The 23,425-nt window shown below is 37.1% G+C and overlaps 1 protein-coding gene across 2 annotated transcripts in view; it reads left to right on the top strand.

Annotated features, from left to right (window-relative positions):
* VPS37A (VPS37A subunit of ESCRT-I) overlaps nucleotides 1–23,425 on the top strand; it is a 58,709-nt gene that overhangs the window by 4,163 nt on the left and 31,121 nt on the right. For both annotated transcript variants that reach the window (XM_003935558.4, XM_074383962.1), the window contains exons 2-4: nucleotides 15,259–15,333; nucleotides 17,305–17,419; nucleotides 17,906–18,006. In XM_003935558.4, coding sequence (XP_003935607.1) covers nucleotides 15,259–15,333; nucleotides 17,305–17,419; nucleotides 17,906–18,006 — 291 coding nt within the window. The remainder of the gene's footprint in view (nucleotides 1–15,258; nucleotides 15,334–17,304; nucleotides 17,420–17,905; nucleotides 18,007–23,425) is intronic.

Raw genomic sequence — 23,425 nt, forward strand, 5'->3', positions numbered from 1 at the left:
CCTCCACTGGGGGTGAGTAAGAATTGTTTACACCAATGATGATGGTCTTATCACTCTTCCCCCAAGTTACTGTGGAAGCAGGACTCTTGGTCATTCAGTGTTGGAGAGGAATTCTGCTGGCAAACTGCTCAAAATGTTTTCTCAGTAATAGTAAGAAATGTCTGGGAAGAAGAAATGTCTCGTGTTTCGGATATTGTTATATTAGACACTCTGATCCTCAAATTCCTATTGATAAAATCAGGAATTGTGATTCCTGTCGTGCAGGATTTTCAATAACTAATATATTTAAGACATTTGGAAATGTATCTGGCACATAGTAGGCATATGACAAATTACATTCCTTCTTTCCACTGGATGAAATCAGTGTGCCGGAAACCTTTGCCTCTTACCTTGCAAGCTTCTAGCTAGCTTGTTGTTGATGGATCTCTCATAAGCCTACCTACAACTCATTTGTCTCTGGCAGGACTACTTCTGACTTTCTGTTTAGAAGGTAAGTCCATTCCAGAGACTTAGTTTCTTCACAAATGGAATGAACACGTTTTGAAAGGCATTAGGCATGATGCAGGTAAATAACCTAAAGCATTATCTTACACACAGGAGATGTAAACAGCAGTAGTTATGTATTTTGTTCTTGTACATATCTTTAAAATAATAGTGCCATTCTCTGTAGTCTTTAAAAATTGTTTTACTGGCCGGGCGCGGTGGCTCAAGCCTGTAATCCCAGCACTTTGGGAGGCCGAGGTGGGTGGATCACAAGGTCAAGAGATCGAGACCATCCTGGTCAACATGGTGAAATCCCGTCTCTACTAAAAATACAAAACATTAGCTGGGCATGGTGGCGCGTGCCTGTAATCCCAGCTACTCAGGAGATTGAGGCAGGAGAATTGCCTGAACCCAGGAGGCGGAGGTTGCGGTGAGCCGAGATCGCGCCATTGCACTCCAGCCTGGGTAACCAGCGAAACTCCGTCTCAAAAAAAAAAAAAAAAAAATTGTTTTACTACCTTCTTTTGCTTCTAGTCTCCGGATTCCATTATTCTTTCTGATTGCCTAAATGTTGAGCCTTAAAACTTCTTATAGTGTCAGCTCTTGTGTACTTCTTCCCCACAGCTGCTAAGCTTTACCCTTTTGCTCACAGCTATAAGACTTTCTCCACCCATCTCATGGGTTTCTGAGGAAGCTTAAATTCCATGCTCTTTTTATAGAATTGACTCTCAGCTCATAAAGACTCACAAACAAACTTGGTAACAACAAGAGATATTGTAATAAGAAGATATATGTGTGTGTGTATGAACCTCTCTCATTATATATTTTTATGAAAAGGATCCAAGTTTACTTTCTGTTTATTTTTTGAGACAGGGTCTCACTCTGTCACCCAGGCTAGAGTACAGTGGCACGATCTCAGCTCACTGCAGCAGCCCTCCCACCTCAACTTCCCAACTAGCTGGTACTGCAGGTACATGCCATCAGGCCCAGGTAATTTTTTTTTTTTTTTGTAGAGATGAGGTTTTGCCATGGTGCCCAGACTTGTCTCTCAAACTCCTGGGCTCAAGCACTCTGCCTGGCTTGGCCTCCCAAAGTGCTGGGATTACAGGCATGAGCTGCCACACCCAGCCTAATTTTTCTTTATTTAATAGACTTTATTTTTTTTTAGTGTTGTTTTATGTTCACAGCAAACTTTTAAAAAGGCATGAAAATTTCCCTTATACCCCCTGTCATCTCCAACTCTTCTTTTAAAATGAAAAATCTGGAAAGATTGGTTTCTACATAGCAATATTTGCTTTAAGCAGAAGAGTAACTGTTCCTTTCCTGGGCTGCCCACTACCCATTTACCAGTTTGCAATTTACTCCCTGTTGTACTAGAAGCAGCTGCCTTCATTCACATGTATTACCTAGCTCCTGTAGTTATTTGATACTAAAACTTCTTTATGGAAGGAAATAACCTTAATTTGCAATAAAAACTTCTACAAGCATCTGTTAGGCCTTAAGCCCGTTGAAGCTACTGAAATCTACAAAATGTCAACATTTGACTCTGAATGCACTTTGAGCTCTATATAGTAAGCTTTAAAATTATGTGTATCAGACAATCCTGTAATTAAGTGAAAACAGAGTATAAGACACAATAAAGCATGGTACCATTTAAGAACTATCATAACAGCTCAAGTGCTATCTTCAGTTAATTTTCTCATTAGCAGTGTTAGTCTGTAACTGCTTTAAAAAAAGTTATGGGCCAGGTGTGGTGGTTCATGCCTGTAATCCCAGCGCTTTGTGAGGCTAAGGCAGGTGGATCACAAGGCCAGGAGTTCAAGACCAGGCTGACCAACATGGTGAAACCCTGTCTCTACTAAAAATACAAAAATTTAGCTGGGTGTGGTGGTGGGCACTTTAATTCCAGCTACTTGGGAGACTAAGGCAGGAGAATTGCTTGAACCTGGGAGGCAGAGGTTGTAGTGAGCAGAGATCGTGCCGCTGCACTCCAGCGTGGGCAACAGAGCGAGACTCTGTCTTAAAAAAAAAAAAAAAAAAGTTATGGTAAGTCAGTCATTTCTCCATTGCTAGTTAAATCAGCTACATCTGCCCCTCCCCACAACCTGAACTCCTTCCAGACTTTCTACTGTTGCTCACCTAAGCCAAAAACCTGTACCATCTTCCATTTCCATTCAGTCTTCCATCTCTACTATCATGAGGGTCTAACAATTCTCTCTGCCTCCAGTCTTGTTCCTTCTATCTTTTTTTTTTTTTTCCTGAGACGGAGTTTTGCTCTTGTTACCCAGGCTGGAGTGCAATGGCGCCATCTCGGCTCACTGCAACCTCCGCCTCCTGGGTTCAGGCAATTCTCCTGCCTCAGCCTCCTGAGTAGCTTGGATCACAGGCATATGCTACCATGCCCAGCTACTTTTTTTGTATTTTTAGTAGAGACGGGGTTTCACCGTGTTGACCAGGATGGTCTCGATCTCTTGACCTTGTGATCCACCCGCCTCGGCCTCCCAAAGTGCTGGGATTACAGGCTTGAGCCACCGCGCCCGGCCCCTTCTATCTTTTCTTTCCACATTGCTGCCAGAGTAATCTTTCTAAAATCCAAATTTGACCGTGTTACTCCTTTCAGTAGCTTCCTAACTCTTGTCAAAAAAAGGCCAGCCACCTTAGCTTGATTCCCAGTTGTCACAGAAGATGGTGATGTGACTGGTGGAAAGATATCAAGAAACAAAAAGTAACATTTCATATATATTGCAAAGGATATAGAGACTTTTTGAGAACTTGTGTTATTTTGTATCTGAAGCTTTTCTGGTAGTGTTTTCTCCATCTAAAATGTATACTGTATTTCCCTGATTCACTTTTCTGGGTGTTACCACTTTTAAATGTAACCCAGATGTTATTTTTTCCACCACTAGGTTAGGTGCTTTCTTCTGTGTTTTCATAGCTTTTTGCACATCTCAGTCATTATTGTGTGTTCTATTCAAAAAAATATAAAATAAGTGGTCCATGTCACACACACAGATTTGGAAAACAAATGCAGTTTACTTGGAATTTCTCAAAGTCTTTAATGTGCTAAAGTTCATCAGCATTCTCCAAGAGACAGCTATAGTATGAAGGATTTTCCAAACAACACTGAACCATTTATTGGAGCTGTTTGTTTTAAATTTCCAGTTTCTTAATTTTTCATTTTTATATCAGCTGTGTGTCTGCAAGTGCTATTTTCTTTTGTTCTGAGGATAGTAATTACATAAATTTATAGTCATCTTTGCTCTGTTAAATGTTTCCTTGAGTTTTTGTGTTTTAGTTTCTTGAATTTGGGGCATAGTTTGAATGGTTGTGTTTTGTTCAATCCTTTATGATGTTCCCATTTCTGTATTTGAGGTTCCCTATTGACTCACTTGTGAATACTTACTCTGTTTACCATACTCTGCTTCTGGTGATGAAGAATAAGAATGGTATGTCCTTAGTTAGGGCAAGCTGATAGTTATCTTCTGGAAAAGGAGGCTTCCTGGAAGTCATTAGCTTCCAAGAGGTTAGTTATTTCCTGAGGTTTTTCTACTAGCTTAGAGAGGCTATCTCCGTTAATCTGAGGGCAAATATTACACTGTTTATCAGTTGGAACAAGCTGGGAAAAGAGGCTAGTTCCCTAGCCTACCTGTTGCTCCATAAATGTCACCCTGTTGATTAATTACCCTGAGAAACGCTCCTGACACACCCTCTTCCCCTCAAACTCCTGGTTTGCACTAACTTGGTTCAAGGGCTTAGAGGACCTTCAAATTGCTTCAGACTTATGTTTTGGATTGTGATTGTTTTCTGTATTTCCTTTCTTCTTCTTTTTTTTAAAAAAATGTTACCTATTTCATTAAATTTAACCCTATCTTTTTGTTTGTCACGGTTTCCTCAGAATCTATCTGAACATTGTAGTTTTTGCTTTTCAGCACTGTTATGGATTTGCTTTTTAAAAATCTATTTTGCGCTTCTGTCAAAACATTGCAACTACCCAATAAATCTGTATAAATATTATGTATTTATAATAAATAAAAATTTAAAAACTTGATTTTTGAAAATCTAAATCATTAAGGTTTAGATAGGATATTTGTCTGTCCGTTCTTCATCTATTCTAAGCCCTTGAATCCTTTATTTGCAAGATTTGCCTATAAACGTTACCTGAGTTACCCTACACTGTGGGAAATGCATGACATTATTGTCTTGAATTGATCTTTTTCGTCACCTGAGTTTTTCATCATATCATATTCATCTCTATTTCCATTTGCTTGCAAGATGCTGGATATATGGTAGCTGTTCAGTTGAAGTGAGTCTTTGAAATCAGAGTTTACACAAATATAAACTAAGTGATAAATTATTATTTATTCTGCAAAAGGAATCTCAACCATAACTGATGCCTCTATTGCAATTTAAAATCTTTTAAAATTGATACATAATAGATGTACATAGTTTTGGGGTACATGTAATAATTTAATGCATTCATATAATTTGTGAAGATCAAGTCAGTATAATTGGGTTAGCTATTACCTTAAATATTTGTCTTTATGTTAGTAAGGTTTGAATTTTTCTCTTCTAGCTATACTGAAATATATAATAGATTATTGTAAGCTGTAATCACCCTTATCTATTGAACACTAGATCTTATTTCTTTCATTAACTGTATATTTGAACCAACGATTAATTTTATTTCCCTTCCCATTTACTCTTTCCAGCCTCTGAAACCACCAAACTACTTTCTTTCTTTGTGAGATCCACTTTTTTAGCTTTCACATATTCAGTGTTTGTCTTTTTGTGTTTGGTTTATGTCACTTAACATAATGACCTCCAGTTCCACTCATGTTGCTGCAAATGACAGAATTTCATCCTTTTTTATGGTGAGATGATATTCTGTTGTATATTATGCCACATTTTCTTTATCCATTCATTTGTTGATGTGTACTTAAATTTATTACATATTTTGGCTATTGTGAATAGTACTGCAATAAATGTGGGAGTGCAGCTTTGGCAATATACTCAGTAGCAGAATTGCTGAATCATATGGTAGTTTCATTTTGTTTTTTGTGTTTTTTTTTTCAAGGTTCTAAAGGTGCAGAGATATTTTTAGTCTTTTGAGGAACCTCCATACTATTCCATGGCAGACTCCACATTAGATGTACTAATTTACATTCCCACTAGCAGTGTATGAGGGTTCCCCTTTCTCCACATCTTTCACATCCTTGCCAGCATCTGTTGTTGCCTGGCTTTTTAATAAAAGCCATTTTAACTGGGGTAAGATGATACTTTTTTTTCCCCTTTTTTTTCTTTTTCCAGAGACAAGGCCTCACTGTGTTGCCTAGACTGTTCTGGAACTCCTGTGCTCAAGTAGTCCCACTTCAGACTTGCAAGTAACTGGGTTTACAGGTGCATACCACACCTCATATGCTTCTTTTGAGAAATGTTTGTTGAGATCTTTTGCCCATTTTGAAATCACGTTATTTGTTTTTCTGCTTTTGAGTTGTTGAGTTTCTCATGTATTCTGGTTATTAATTCTTTGTCAAATGGTTAGCTTACAAATGTTTTCTCCCATTTTGGGGGGTTGTCTCTTCACTTCGTTGATTGTTTCTTTGCTGTGTAGGTTTTTAGCTTGATGTAATTCCATTTATCTGTTTTTGCTTTGGATGCCTGTGCTTTTGAGGTCTTACACAAAAATTCTTTGCCTAGAACAATGTCCTGAAGCATTTCCTCAATGTTTTCTTTTAGTAGTTTCCTAGTTTCAGGTCTTAGATTTAAGTCTTTAATCCATTCTTTTTATTTTTGTGTATGGTAAGAGATGGGGTCTAGTTTCTTTCTTCTGCATGCAATTACCCAGTTTTCCCAGCACCATTTATTGAAAACATCATGCCTTCTCCATTGTATGTTCTTGGTACTTTTGTCAGGATGAGTTGGCTGTAAATGTGCGGATTTGTATTTGGGTTCCTTGTTCTTTTCCATTGGTCTATGTCTTTGTTTTTAGGCCAGTACCATGTGATTTGCTTACTGTAACTGTGCAGTAAATTTTGAAGCCAGGTAGTGTGATGCCTCCAACTTTGTTGCTTTTGCTCTGGGTTGCTTCACCTATTCAGGGTCTTGTGGATCCATGTAAATGCATGTCGTTGGCATTTTAATAGGGATTGCACCAAATCTGTAATTTTGTTTGGGTAGTATTATCATTTTAACACTGTTTATTCTTCCAGCCACAAGCATGGAATATCTTCCCATTTTTTTTCTTGGTATATGTCTCCTTCAATTTCCTTCATCAGTGTTCTATAGTTTTACTTCTTTAGATCTTTCACTTCTTAGGTAAAATTGTTTTATAGGTGTTTTATATTCTTTGTAACTATTGTAACTAGGATTGCTTTTTGTTTTAGATTATTCACTCTTAGCATATATAAATGGTATTGATTTTCATATGTTAATTTTGTATCCTGCAACTTTATTGAATTTGTCAGGATTTTTGGGGTTTTTTTGGTGCAGTCTTTAGGTTTTTTCAGGCATAAGTTTATGTCATCTGCAAACAAGGCTAATTTAACTTCTCTTTTCCATTTTAGATGCCCTTTATTTCTTTCTCTTGCCTAATTACTCTGGCCAAGACTTCCACTATTATATTGGATAAAAGTTTGAATGTAGCTATGCTTGTCTTGTTCTAGATCTTAGAGGAAACGCCTTCAGTTTTTCCCCCATTCACTGTTATGTCAACTATGGTTTGTCATATATGGCCTTTATTATTTTGCTGCATGTTCTTTCTACACCCAGTTTGATGAGGGTTGTGATCATAAAGGATTTTATTGAGTGCTTTTTCAGCATCTATTGAAATAATCATGTGGTTTTTGTTCTTGGTTCCGTTAGTGTAATACATCATATTTATTGATTTGCGTATATACTACACTATCCTTGCATTCCTGGGGTAATCCCACCTGATAATAGTGAATGATCTTTTTAATGTTTTGTCAAATTTGGTCTGCTAGTATTTTGTTCAGGATTTTTGCATCTATGTTAATCTGTAATATTGGCCTGTAGTTTTTCTTTTTCTTGTTTCTTTGGATAATGCTGGTCTTGTAGAATGAGATTGGAAGTAGTCCCTCCTCTTCAATTGTTTTGAAGCATGAGCAGAACTGTTAGTAGTTCTGTAAATGTTTGGTAGAATTCATCAGTGCCATTATCAGGCCCTCAACTTTTCTATGATGGGAGACTTTTTATTATAGCTTTAATCTCATTATTCATTATTGGTTTATTGAGGTTTTCTGTTTTGTCATGATTTACTCTTGGTAGGTTGTATATGTCCAGCAATTTATTAATTTCTTTTAGGTTTTCAGATTTTTTAGCATATTAATGATTCTTTGTAGTTCTGTGGTATCAGTTGTTACATCTCCTTTTTCCTTCTGACATCATTTATTTCGGTCTTCTCTCTTAGTTCATCTAGCTAAAGGCTTGGGATGATTTTGATTATCTTTTCAAGTAACCAACTTTTCATTTTGTTGATCATTTGTATTAATTTTTAGTCTTCATTGATTTCTGTTCTGACATCTATTTGTTTCTCCTTTTAGGTTTGGTTCTTGCTTCTCTAGTTCATTGAGGTACATAGTTAGGTTGTTTATTTGAAGTTTTTCAGTTTTTTTGATGTAGTCGTTTATTGCTGTAAACTTTCTTCTTTGTACCACTTTTGCTTTATCCCATGGATTTTGGTGTGTTCTATTTCTATTTTCATTTGTTTGAAGAATTTTTAAAATTTCCTTAATTTCTTCATCAACTCATTGGTTGTTGAGCAGCTTGTTTAATTTCCATGTGGTTGTGTAGTTTCTGAAGTTCCTCTTGTAATTGGTTTCTAGTTTTATTCCATTGTGGTCAGAAAACATACTTGATATGATTTTTGATTTCTTTGAATTTGTTCAGATTTGTTTTATGGCCTAAGATATCTGTTCTGGAGAATGTTCCGTGTGGTGATGAAAAAATATATTCTGCAGCAATTGAATCTCAATTAGGCCTGTGTGAAGTTTAACTTTGATGTTTCTTTATTGATTTTCTGTCTGGATGATCTTTGCATTAGTGATAGTAGGTTGAAAGTCCCTTATTATATTGCAATCTGTCTTTCCCTTTACGTTCATTTTTGTTTGCTTTATGTACTTTGGAGCTCTGGTTTTGGGTGCGTAGGTATTTGTAATTGTTATATCTGCTTGCTGACTTGACCCCTTTATCATTTTATATAGTAACCTTGTTTCTTTTCATAGACTTTGATTTGTAATCTCTTTTATTTGATGTAAGTATAGCTATTCCTACTCCTTTTCATTTCCAGTTGCATGAAATATCTTTTTCTACTCCTTCGCTTTCAGTCTACATACGTCTTTATATGTGATACGAGTTTCTTGTAGGCAACATATTCTTGGGTCTTGTTGCCTTGCTTTATCCATTCAGCTATTTTGTGCCTTTTAATTAGAGAATTTATTCCATTATATTAATTATTGATAAGTAAGGACTTCTCCTGTTTTGTTGCTTGTTCTCTGGTTGTTTTAAATCTTCCCTCTTCCTTTCTTCCTTTCTTACTGTCTTCCTTTGTAGCTAAGTGACTTTCTTTGGTAGTATGTTTTAATTTGTTGCTTTTTATTTTTAGTGAATCAAAACTATAGGGATTTGCGCTGTGGTTTTCATGCAGCTTACAAAAAACATGTATAACAAGTTATTTTAAAGAGACAGTAACTTACCTTAAATCACAAAGAAGGTAATAGGAACAAAAAATATTATGGTTTGACTCCTTCTCCCCAATATTTTGACTTTTAGTTGTCTCAATTTACACATTTATATTACCTGTCACTTAACAGGTCACCACAGCCATTGTTGTTTTTGATAGATTTTTATTTTGAGCTTCATACTAGAGTTATAAGTGGATTGCACACCATAATTACAGTATTAGAGGATTCTGGGTTTCTCTGTGTACTTAATTTTACCAGTGGATTTTATGCCTCCAAATGTTTTGTCATCTCACGTTAGTGTTTTTTTCTTTCAGACTGATGAACTTCCTTTAGTATTTCTTGTAAGACGTGTCTTGTGGTGAATTCTCCATGCTTTTGCTTGTGTGGTAAATATTTTGGGTCTCTTATATTTGAAAGATAACTTTGCTGGATACAGTATTTTTGGATGACAGAGTTTGTTTGTTTGTTTGTTTTCCTTTCAGCATTTGGAAAATATTGTTCCACTCCCTCCTGGCATGTATGGTTTTCATTGAGAAGTCTGTTTCCAAACAGACAAATCAGAGCTCCTTTATAGGTTATTTGCTGCTTTTCTCTTGCTGCTTTTAGTTTCCTCTCTTTGTGCTTCACCTTTGAGAGTTTGATTATTATATGCCTAGGAAGTAGTCTTATTATGTCAGATTTGTTTGGTATATCTGACCCTCTAGTACCTGAATATTTTTATCTTTCTCAAGCTTTGAAAATTTTTCTGTGACTATTTCTTGGAATAAGCTTTCTACACATTGCTCTGGCTCAGCTTTTTTTTTAAATGCCAGTAGTTCTTAGATTTGGTCTTATGAGGTGATTTTCTGTATTTTGCAGGTGGTCTTCATTTATTTTCAGTCTTTTTTCTTCTTTCTCTGACTCTGTATTTTCTAATAACCTGTCTTCAGGCTTGCTAATTCGATCTTCTGCCTGATCCATTCTGCCATGGAGAGCCTTTAATAAATTTCAGTTCAGCAAACATATTTCTCAGTTCCAACATTTCTGTTTAGTTTTTCATTATTACTTAAATCTCTTTGTTAAATTTCTCTGATAAATTTTTGAATTTTTTGTTTTATCTGGGAGATCAGTGAGTTTCCTTAAAACTGCTATTTTCAGTTCTTATTCAGAGATCTCACATATTATTATCTCATTAGGGTCAGTCATTTGTTCTTTGCTTTGTCCATTCAGGGAAGTCAGGCTCCCTGTTTGCTCTTGTTTCTTGCAGATGTGCATTTATGTCTTTACTTTGAAGAATTTGTTATTTATTCTGGTCTTCTCTCTCTGGCTTGTTTTGGTTTTATTGAATATATTTGCTTAAAAACTACTGTTTGATTGCTACCTCCTTTTTGCTTCCCAGTGACACTTTAAACCCAGGTTTGCCTTAGTCTAGTAAATACTGGAGCACTGCCCAGCTCTAATGGGGGAGCTCCCAAAGAGGATATCTCACCAGTGTAGGAAGGCTCACAATGGGTTCCTGCCCAAGGGATCTGTGGAACCTATCTCCTACAACATGGAGCTGCTGAATAGGCACTCTGATTTGGTGTTTTCTTCGGCTCAGTAACATTTTCCTGGGTTAAGACTGGTATTCTTGCTTCTCCCCCTCTCCCTTTTGTCTCTGGCTGTCCTCAGGGATATTTCTCCTTTCAGTCCTCATGATGATTCCAGTGGGTTGAGGCAGGGATGAGTTTCCTGGCAGGGAACTTAGAATGGTGGGGAAGCTGATTGTCCACCTCAGTCTCCCTTTTTCCAGTGTAGAAACTGTGAGTTGAAGGGAAATTTTTCTCATGCTTGGTGTTAGGAAGACTGTGGGGAGAGGCACAAATATGGAAGTCTGATTTTCTTACCATCTGCTCAGAGTTTTTTCACTTCTCTGTGGCCCTGAGAAGTGACTGATCCTCATATTTGAGTTCTGGGATGTTGCTGGTGTTAATCTCTGCCAAGACCAGCTTGGTTGTAGAGACCCCAACCTAGATGACACTGAAAGAATTAAGAAACAGACACAAATAGAGTGCAAAGTGGGACTATTGGGGCTAACAGCCCTCCAAGCTCAGAGTCTCAGGGGGCTAACAGTATTCTGGGCTGATAGCCTCTTGCAGGCTCTGATCCGTGTTTTTATTCTCTCTAAACAGGTGATTATTATTAACAAATAGGTGTTCTGTGTTTCCTCACAGAACAAAAATAAACTAGGCAGTTAGCCTGCTTATCACTGATGAAAGACAAACCAGAAAGCATTCTCCACTAGGGAGCCACAGGGGCAGGGTGACATATCCTGTGCTTAAAGAACTAGTTTAACTGGTATATTATATACACATACTGTTCACTACTTTGGAACACCCTGAGCAGTTTTCCACTAGAGGGGTCCACCTCGGTTTTCCTTGCCGTGGCTCTCAGCAAGAAATATAGTCCATCCTACACTCAGCAAATCTCAGTGTTACGTATTTGTTCTTGGTTTTCTGTGGCATTAAGTGAAGCCAGCTTGCTTCTACACCACCATGTTGGAACTGGAAGTCTCTATTGCATATTAAGATCTACTTGTTTACAGTTTGGGGAACTGTCAAAGAAATGAGGATACCGGCTGGGCGCGGTGGCTCACACCTATAATCCCAGCACTTTGGGAGGCTGAGGCGGGTGGATCACAGGGTCAAGAGATCGAGACCATCTTGGTCAACAAGGTGAAACCCCGTCTCTACTAAAAATACAAAAAATCAGCTGGGCATGGTTGTGCGTGCCTGTAGTCCCAGCTACTCGGGAGGCTGAGGCAGGAGAATTGCCTGAACCCAGGAGGCATAGGTTGCAGTGAGCTGAGATTGCGCCATTGCACTCCAGCCTGGGTAACAACAGCGAAACTCTGTCTCAAAAAAGAAAAAGAAATGAAGATACCAATTAATCATATATTCTAATAACAAAGTTATATGTTATTACGGCTTTATTTAGCCTCAACAAATTCATTCACTGAGGTAAAACCATAGTAATTCTCTTCTCCCAGAGAATCTAGAAAAAATAATTATTAATTTATAGGTCATTTAAATTTTCTCTTGTGGTGTAATTAAACTATTACTTTAAAATACGTATATGTGTATTTACATTGAAAATACTACCACTGTCAGCATAAAGATATGGCTCTAAGAATGTTTATCAAAGCATGCCTTATAAGAGTAAAAACTGTAAACAATTTCAATATCTTTTAATAGAAAATACCTTAAATAATAGTATGACTATGTACTAGAACATTATGCAGCTATTAAAAATGATATTGTAAAATAACATTTACTGGTTTGGAAAGACAATCACAATTAAGTGAGAAGAGGAACTTACAAAATTGAGGTACAGTATAATTATATTTTTGTTTTAAATAAGGCTATGAATGTACAAATAAGTTTAGAATATTACACAGCAATATGTTAACAGTAGTTTTTGATGATATGATAACCTTTTTTCAATGAGAATTAATGTTTTGGAATACATTTTTTTAAGTTATTAAAAATAGCAACATATTCAAAATCACATTGGCGATGAATATTCAGGAAATGATTCCTGTTTTAATTAAAACAATTACATACCTATTGTTTTATCTAATGCAACTAATCAAATGCATTTCTAGATTGCCATGATTAACTTGTTTTGGAATTTGTTGATGGTTCAACTGTCATTAATATTATAAGTATCACCTTCTGTTATTTGTGGTACCTAGTTTGTGAAGAAAACTCATAAAAAAATCTTAGTAACTGTCAACCATATAGCTGGAGAAAATGAATTGGAGATATCTAACTACTTAAATAAAAATTATTTAAATCAAATTTATTTTAGTACGTTTTCAATGAAAACTTTTTGTAAAAATCGAAACAATGTCTGAAAAACTGATGAGTTAAAACTTGGAAGGCCAAGGCAGGTGGAGTACTTGAAGTCAGGAGTTCCAGATCAACCTAGCTAGCATGGCATGACCCCATGTCTACAAAAAATATATATACAAAAATAACAGGGCAGGGTGGCATGTACCTGTAGTCCCCGTACTTGTCAGGCTGAGGCAGGAGAATTGCTTGAATCCAGGAGGTAGAAATTGCAGTGAGCTAAAATCCTGCTACTGCACTCCAACCTGCGCAACACAGCAAGACTCCCTGTCAAAAAACAAAAACCTTAATACTATAAATATAGAGAGGGATCAACTTGCATGTTCTAAATGCCTATTTAATAATAGCTAACACTTATCGAACAGTTATTTGCCTGGTACTATGTTGGGGCTTTACATGCATTATTTTGCTTAATTTAACAAGTCTTTTAGGTAGACGTTTTTAACATCCCCCTTCCCAATTTGAGAGAAAAGGCTTAATGTACCCATGAAAGTGAATAAATGGTAGAGACAGGATTTGAACCCAGGAAGACTAACTCGAGAGGCAATGCTCTTAATCACTAAGATGCTGTACTTGACTTTGAACTGGTGGATGCTTTCGTGACTAGTATTTATTTCCTTGAGCAATTACCTCCTAAGTTTCTAAAACAATGTAGAGGAATAAAAAACTTAGGCCATTTGTTGATTATGTGGTGTTCATGCAGTGGAGAAGGTTTTCAGTCCAAACTAATTCCCAAAGAGAAACTTCCATAAAAATTGTTCAAGTCCTAGTGAGTATCCGTTTGAGTCTTTTTTTAATCGTTTCTTCTAAATGATAACCCCCTCCATTAGAATGTCAGAGAGGAAAGTTTATCTACGTCTATAGTTTTTCAGTAACACCATCCCAACACTTTTGAATCTTTTAAGCTGTCTGAGATTTACATATCCTTGGGGGCTGCATTCTTATCAAAGGACCAGAAATGGACAGAAATAAGAGGTTTTATAAAGCTATTAGATGAAGCATCCAAAAGAACAAAAAGCAAATCGTTATTCATATGCTAGGCATTTGAAGGGTATTCATGCTTGAAGAAGTTTCGTATCCATTTGAATATTAAGCTTTCTCTGCAACCTCACCTCATTAATACTACTTAGCATCTTCCCCCTTGCAAATATCATGAATATTGGTTAGAATTTCAAGTAAGCCCCTAAAAGACTTGCTTAGTATATTATAGTTATAATAATGTATGCCTGCAAATAACAATAAAGCAAAATTATGAATGTGGAGTGTTAGTATCAGGGACTTACAAGGCAAGAATTATATTCAGCTGTCAGTACCAAAGACCCAAGAATGGTGGCTAAAACAAGATAAAAGTTTATTTTTCTCTCATATTAAAAAAAAGTCAGAGTTTGACAACGTCATGTCATCAAGGACCCAGGCTACTTCTTTCTTTCTGCCTAGCTTTCCTTAGTGCATGGCTTCGATCCTAAGAGTCACTGATGATACAAAATGACTATTGGAAGTCTAATTCCTAGATGGAAGGAGGAAGTAGAAGGAAGGCAGGAAGGGCAAAATGGGCTGATATCAATTGTCTATTATTTTGTTTTCTTTAAGCCGTTTACCTGGAATTTCTCCCTACAACTTCCCTGTACATTCTATTGACTGAGAGTTAAGTCTATAGCAACAACTAGCTATAAGAACTAGAACATTGCCACCCAGGATAAAATCAAGCTTCTTTACTTAGAAAGAAGTGGGTAACTGTTTTTGGAAAGCAGCCAGCAGCCTCTGTCATAAGACTATAGGATACATCTCATCTAGACTTTTAAGTTCAAGCTGTTAAGACTCAGACTTCCCCAGCTGTCTATATAGCTGGATAGTGGCAGTTAGAATCAGAACCCAGATGGCTTGCTGACCTTTATTAACCAGAGTACACAATTGCTTCTGCAAATGGTAAATTGGATAGAGTGATAGTAAATCAATCTAGCATTAATGAAGAGATTTTTTTCTTGCCTCTTTACTTCAACATCCCCTTCCCCTGGATGGTTCAGAATATTACTGCTTAGTTAGTTGATGATCCTTTCCAACTATGATCATTTTCCTTCCCCTCAAGATACAAAATATGCTGGCAATCCTGATTCTGTGATTAAAAATAAAGGTAGCACTTAACATTTGTTTTTAACAATAATGGTTTCATGACTTTGGGTAAACTTTTTTAAAATTTTCTCTTACAGTATAGCTGAAATACAGAAAGATGTGGAATACAGATTGCCATTCACCATAAACAACCTGACAATTAACATTAATATGTGAGTAGAATTCTGTCCTACTTTTTCATTTAAAAGGACTTAGTTTTTTTTTTATTTCTTAGTTATTAGTAAGTAAGCTTTTAAAAGTGAACTTGTTTCAAATAATTAATTTATAAAATAGTGCACAATTCAATGAGATAAAAAATTTTGAAAACTATCACTGTAAGTTATAGTGCTATAAGAAAAAAACTAGAGAAGAGGAATGCAATAAAAATGTGCAATACTAATTCTTAGTACTATAATTGTTTTTATTAGCACTAAAATCTTCACTGGAGGTAGGCTGAACAGTGATAAAAAACAAAGGGAATATATATATATATATATGTATAGATTCACCTTTAAATCAGAAACAAGTTAAAATATTCCAAATTTCAGCAACAGATAATACTACATCAACTGGAAAGTTCAAGTCTAGATATGATTTGCTGATTATTTTTATGAAAAAAGTTAAAAATAATAATTATCAGGTTTTTATTTAAATTACAAAAAGTTGGACAAAGTGATTGCTGAAGTAGCTATTTAGCCTTAAATGCAGCTATGAGGATGTAGTATGCAGAGATTGTGATTACCTCAAGTTGCATTAAGTGGCTTTTGCTAGAGCAAGTGTTTGGGCCAGAGAAGAAGGCACCTAACTTGAAATTATTCACTTTCACATTCTCATTGCCTAGCTTAGTGCCCGTACCTAGGAGGCCTTATTAAATACTAATTGAATGAGTGATTTAAAGCATGAATATATAACTGCTATGTTAACTTGTTATATATGAGCTTTTTGAATCCTCACAGCAGCCCTGCAAATTAGGGCAGCTTACAGAAACATGATTAAGAGCATAGTCAAGATACAAACCTAGATTGACTGGGCTCCAAAGGCCATTTAGTGCCTTTTTTGCCATATTAGTTTTAAAATCTTCAACTATGTAAATGAAGTAGTTTTATCTCTCATCAAATGCCCAGGTAGAGCTGAGCAGAGGAGGCCAAAAAGGACCCAGTTTTCTTTTCAACAGTGCTACTAACAAATAGTTTTCTGAGCCAACAGGGGAACAAAGAGGCATTTCAAAGTAAAATAATAAGTTTTAGAGATTTGGAAAACATGGTTTTATATCCAGTAAACTCTTATTTTTAAGTTTTAAAGATTTCACTCACTAATCTTGGTTTTGCCATATTTCAAAAAGGTTTAAATTTGCACTTTTTTTTGGTGTTGAAAACTTACTGTTCTTTACTTGAAACCATGTGATTGACCCCTAAGTTGGGAGAGATGTGTCATTTATGGCATTTAGAAGGGAGCCATGTAGAACCAAGTCTTGATAACAGCTACATTTCAATCCTACTACTTTCCATTTTATCCTCTTACTCTTTAGAGGTACAATAAATAGTGAAATAATGCTTCACGGCATTTTATTTGTTTTTATCTTACTTTATTTTTTTAAAGATGGGGTCTCACTATGTTGTCCAGGCTGGACTGAACTCCTGGGCTCAAGTGGCTCTCCTGCCTCAGTCTCCTGAGTAGCTGGGACTACAGGTATGTGCCACAATGCCCAGCCTTGACAGCATTTTCAAAGTAGAAAAACCACAGGAAATTTATATGGCTAGAACCTGTGGTACATAAATAACCAGACTGGACTAGTACGGTTCACCTGATACAAATGGCTGATCTAATTTTTACCTAAGATTTTGTATAGCTTGGTGTATTGTGTTTGAAAGCAACTAATGGGCATGATGTGAAGAATATTGTGTAATTCATGTCCATATTTCACACTAAGATTTTACTATGTTGAATAACTAGTCTTTAATTACCAAATTTTCTTCTTATATATATTTTCAGACAACACTATAATGGAGCACTTAATGCTAAATAATCCATATCAAAGTGTGAAAATTTAATTTACTTTTAAATAACTTAATTTTAAGAGTTTGACTGTATAATGTACCTTTGTTATCTTTGTTTTTGTCTTTCATCTGTTCTACCTCTATCAGATTGCTTCCTCCACAATTTCCTCAGGAAAAACCAGTGATCAGTGTTTATCCACCAATACGACATCACTTAATGGATAAACAAGGAGTGTATGTTACCTCTCCATTAGTAAACAATGTATGTATATGGGATAATTTATTTAGGGGTAATACAATAGGTGTATTACTTTTCTACAAAATATTTTAGAAATCTGAAGTGAGTTTAAAGTTTCATTTTGTCGTGGGAAATTTTTAAAAAATTGAATATTTAAGACTATGCCTTAACATTCTTAGAATATGATATGGCTGATTGTGAAAGATTGTAACTTAACATATACTCTAGTATTTACCTTTGAACCCTCAAATTACTGTAAATCATCAAATATGGAAATATTTCAGCTCTATTATTGATTAAATGGACTTTTAACCTGTTTACTGACTACCAGATATTTATAATATCGATTGTATAAAAAAAGGTTACAACTTGTGAATTGCTAATATCCTTTTTTATTTAATTATTGACCTATAAAAGTAAGTTAATATTTAGAATGATACTATCCTAATAAGACTGTATAATCGTTTTCTGAAAGTGATTTTAATCATCATGTATTATTGTTACTTTCAGTTTACAATGCACTCAGATCTTGGAAAAATTATTCAGAGTTTGTTGGATGAGTTTTGGAAGAATCCTCCAGTTTTAGCTCCTACTTCAACAGCATTTCCTTAGTAAGTATATTTCTAATAAAAAAGTCTGCATGTATTTTAATTAATTAATTTTTTATTTATTTCTTTTTTTGAGATGGAGTTTTACTTTTGTTGCCGAGGCTGGAGTACAATAGTGTGACCTTGGCTCAGCTCAACCTCTGCCTTTCAGGTTCAAGCAATTCTCTTGCCTCAGCCTCCCAGAGTAGCTGGGATTATAGGCATGCACCACCATGCCTGGCTAATTTTGTATTTTTAATAGAGACAGGGTTTCTCCATGTTGGTCAGGCTGGTCTCGAACTCCCAACCCTTAGGTGATCCGCCTGCCTCCCAAAGTGCTGGGATTATAGGCATGAGCCACCACAGCCAGCAATATTTTAATTGATTAAAGTAAGCAAAACATAGTTTAAAAATTCAAATGATGTTAAAAATCAGTCCTCTGACTTCTGCTTCCCCACCTTTACACAAATACATCCACACTTTCAGAGGCACCTGTTTTACTCTTTTAGCTGTCTCTTTTTTTTGAGATGGAGTTTCACTCTTGTTGCCCAGGTTGGAGTGCAGTGGTGCAGTCTCAGCTCACTGCAGCCTCCACCTCTAGGGTCAAAGTGATTCTTCTGCCTCAGCCTCCTGGGTAGCTGGGATTACAGGCATGTGCCACCACCCCTGGCTAACTTTTGTATTTTTTTAGGAGAGACCGGGTTTCACCATATTGGCCCGGCTGGTCTCAGACTCCTGACCTCAGATAATCTTCCTGCCTTGGCCTCCCAAAGTGCTGGGATTCCAGGCGTGAGCCACCATGCCCAGCCTTGCTTTTTCTTCTAATGTTTACCTACATCTTTTTGAATAATGTGTGCATACTTCTGTGTCTTGATTCTTTCATTTTAGATATTATCTGTTGACCTCCTAGTATAATAGCTGAGGATTTCAGCTGTCTTTTTTTTTTTTTTTTTTTTTTTTTGAGGCGGAGTTTCGCTCTTATTACCCAGGCTGGAGTGCAATGGTGCGATCTCGGCTCACCGCAACCTCCGCCTCCTGGGTTCAGGCAATTCTCCTGCCTCAGCCTCCTGAGTAGCTGGGATTACAGGCATGTGCCACCATGCCCAGCTAATTTTTTGTATTTTTAGTAGAGACGGGGTTTCACCATGTTGACCAGGATGGTCTCGATCTCTCAACCTCGTGATCCACCCGCCTCGGCCTCCCGAAGTGCTGGGATTACAGGCTTGAGCCACCGTGCCCGGCCCTTCAGCTGTCTTTCACCAAACTTCCTTTCTCCTCATTCTCCCAGTGAAATTATATCATGATTTTTAATGTTTTAATATGGTGTATTTATTACTGTGACTGTAAATATTGTCCATTCCTGAGCCAAGTATGTTGCCACGTTTACATTTTCCTTATGGTGTAATTTTTTTTTTCTGGAATTAATAACTACCTACATTTTGCATTTGGTTTTGTTTTGTTTTAGATCATCTTCGTTTTCCACGTCTTCTTAAATTTAAGATATTACTGAATTTCCACAGAGCTTTTAACAACTCTGAAAAATACCCCTTAAACCATATTTTTCCACATCATCAAACCAGTAGGGTAATATCTAGGTTTTATTTTTTCCCTCACATTCAGTGTTCACCTCTTCCCTCCATGCTGAGTTTCTCTCTATGACATTTGTGTAACTCTAAGCGAGGAATTTTTTTTGTTGTCATTCTGAGATTTCCGTTTGCCACTTTCTTGTATTGGATTCTCCATTTCTTATATTTTGTTTTTCCCTTTCTCAGGCTATTTCCTAGTTTCTTGGTTTATTGCCTTCCCGTAGCTTCCTGAATAAAGTCATGTCCTTGTACTAAGGATGCTGTTTTAGTCTTGTTCCTGCATTGCTATAAAGAAATACCCGAAACTGGGTAATATATAAAGAAAAGAGGTTTAATTGGCTCAGCGTTCTGCAGACTGTACAGGAAGCATGGCATTGGCATGTGCTCGTCATCTGGGGAGCCTCAGGGAGCTTTTATTCCTAATAGAAGGTAAAGGAGGTGCAGGCACATCACATGATGAGAGGAAGAGCAAGGAGGGAGGAGGTACCACACACTTTTAAATAGTCACATCTCACGAGAACTCACTCACTATCACAAGGACAGCACCAAGGGGATGGTATTAAAGCATTCATGAGAAAGCCACCCCCGTAATCTAATCACCTCCCAGCAGCCTCCACCTCCAACACGGGGATTATAATTCAGCATGAAATTTAGAGAGGACAGCAACGTCCAAACTATATCAGATCCATAACAGATTACAATAAAACTTGTGGTTAAAATAAAAGACATTTATGTTTTTTAAGAATCTACCACTTGGTTAGGGACCAGTGGCAATCACTCATTTTTGCTTCACTTTTTGCATTAGCTGGTGTCGCCTGGCAGTTAATGTTGGCTTTTAATGCTTACACTTTAGTCCTCATACATTTGTATGTGGCCTCTCCATGTGACCGGGGCTTCCTCACTGCATGGCAGTGTTAAGTTCTGAGGGTCAGGATTCCGAGAGAGAGTGCCCTCCAGCCAAGTGGAAGCTCTGTCATATTTTTGGTTTAGCCCTGTGTGTTATTCAGCATCATTTCTGCTGCATTTTATAAAGTTAGTCACCTAGTCCGCCTGGATTGAAAGGGGAGAGAAAGTAGACTCAATCTCTCGATGGGGTAGCAAAGTTCAAGAAGTGCATATTGGTCTGGAAATATGGCTATGACCATTTTGGAAAACACAATCTGTCACATTCATCCTCCTAACCATAAGAATTCACCTCTTTCCTATATGTGAATCGTCACTCACCCTTTCCCCAAGAACTTGCAGAGTTCATCGTATTACAGATTGAGGCTTGTGTTCTTTCATTTAAATCAGGTTCAGGTACAGATGAGGTGTCTCAGTTGTGTTCCTGACGAGCAATTCCTCTTGATCCGAACACAAGGAAATTAAAGAGATAAGGTAGCTGCCCCTCTCACACCCATTATATAGTGGTAGAACAAGATTCGGGTAACCACTATAGATTCCGAAAGAGAGAAAATAGGAAGCACACAGGAGCCACTGGTTCATAGCAGTATGGAAATCCAACTGGGCACATTTTTTTGATGAAGACTTAGTTCATGGAAATGATTTTTCACAGAGTAATTCTTGGTTCTTGGTGCTACCTTCTCCATCATTCTTCCTTTCCGTAAAATATAGTCCTTGTTTTCAAGTGCATAGTTTTTTCAGCCTGCTTTCTGCCTATAGAAATTAAGGTTCCAATAACCTCTTTTACATTTGGTACTGTCTCTGTCCCATTTAGACCCAAGATGACACAACTCCTTTAAAATGCTTATGATTTCTTATGAATCAGTTTTCTTTTATATATATATATATTTATTTATATATATATATATATATATATATATATATATATATATATATAATTGTGTTTTAGGTTTTGGGGTACCTGTGAAGAACATGCAAGATTGTTGCATAGGTACATACATGGCAATGTGGTTTGCTGCCTTCCTCTCCATCACCTATCCTGACATTTCTCCCCTCCCCAACTCCCCACCCCCACACTGTCCCTCCACTAGATCCCCCCCACAGACCTCAGTGTATGATGCTCCCCTCCCTGTGTCCATGTGTTCTCATGTTTAACACCCGCCTATGAGTGAGAACATGCGGTGTTTGATTTTCTGTTCTTGTGTCAGTTTGCTGAGAATGATGGTTTCCAGGTTCATCCATGTCCCTACAAAGGACACAAACTCATCATTTTTTTATGGCTGCGTCATGTTCCATGGTGTATATGTTCCACATTTTCCCTGTCCAGACTGTCATCAATGGGCATTTGGGTTGGTTCCAAGTCTTTGCTATTGTAAACAGCGCTGCAATGAATGTGTATATGTGTCCTTATAATATAACAATTTATAATCCTTTGGATATATACCCAGTAATGGGATTGCTGGGTCAAATGGAATTTCTGTTTCTAGGTCCTTGAGGAATAGCCACACTGTCTTCCACAATGGTTGAAGTAATTTACACTCCCACCAACAGTGTAAAAGTGTTCCTATTTCTCCACATCCTCTCCAGCAGCATCTATTGTCTCCAAATTTTTTTTTTATTGCATTTTAGGTTTTGGGGTACATGTGATGAACATGCAAGATTGTTGCATAGGTACACACATGGCAGTGTGGTTTGCTGCCTTCCGTCACCTCACCTGTATCTGTCATTTCTCCCCATGCTATCTCTTCCCACCTCTCCACCCCCCCGCCCCTCCCCCATTTCCCCCCAACGGACCCCAGTGTGTAGTGCTCCCCTCCCTGTGTCCATATGTTCTCATTGTTCAACACCCGCCTATGAGTGAGAATATACGGTGTTTGATTTTCTGCTCTTGTGTCAGTTTGCTGAGAATGATGGTTTCCAGGTTCATCCATGTCCCTACAAAGGACGTGAACTCTTCGTTTTTGATGGCTGCGAAATATTCCATGGTGTATATGTACCACATTTTCCCTATCCAGTCTATCATCGTTGGGCATTTGGGTTGGTTCCAGGTCTTTGCTATTGTAAACAGTGCTGCAATGAACATTCGTGTGCACGTGTCCTTGTAGTAGAATGATTTATAATCCTTTGGATATATACCCAGTAATGGGATTGCTGGGTCAAATGGGATTTCTATTTTTAGGTCCTTGAGGAATTGTCACACTGTCTTCCACAATGGTTGAATTAATTTACATTCCCACCAACAGTGTAAAAGTGTTCCTATTTCTCCGCATCCTCTCCAGCATCTGTTGTTTCCCGATTTTTTAATGATTGCCATTCTAACTGGTGTGAGATGGTATCTCAATGTGGTTTTGATTTGCATTTCTCTGATGACCAGTGATGATGAGCATTTCTTCATGTGTTTGTTGGCCTCCTGTATGTCTTCTTTTGTAAAGTATCTGTTCATATCCTTCGCCCATTTTTGAATGTGCTTGTTTGTTTTTTTCTTGTAGATCTGCTTTAGTTCTTTGTAAATTCTGGATATCAGCCCCTTGTCAGATGGGTAGGCTGCAAAAATTTTTTCCCATTCTGTTGGTTGCCGATTCACTCTACTGACTGTTTCTTTTGCCGTGCAGAAGCTGTGGAGTTTGATTAGGTCCCATTTGTCTATTTTGGCTTTTGTTGCCATTGCTTTTGGCGTTTTGGTCATGAAGTCTCCAGATTTTTTAATGATCACCATTCTAACTGGCGTGAGATGGTATCTCATTATAGTTTTAATTTGCATTTCTCTAATGACCAGTGATGATGAGCATTTTTTTCTATATTTGTTGGCCTCATGTATGTCATCTTTTTAAAAGTATCTGTTCATATCCTTTGCCCACTTTTGAATGGGCTGGTTTTTTTTTTTTTTTCTTGTCAGTCTGTTTTAGTTCTTTGTAGATTCTGGATATTAGCCCTTTGTCAGATGGGTAGATGGC

This window comes from Saimiri boliviensis, chromosome 13 (genome assembly GCF_048565385.1).
Source record: "Saimiri boliviensis isolate mSaiBol1 chromosome 13, mSaiBol1.pri, whole genome shotgun sequence".
NCBI classification, from domain to species: Eukaryota; Metazoa; Chordata; class Mammalia; order Primates; family Cebidae; genus Saimiri; species Saimiri boliviensis.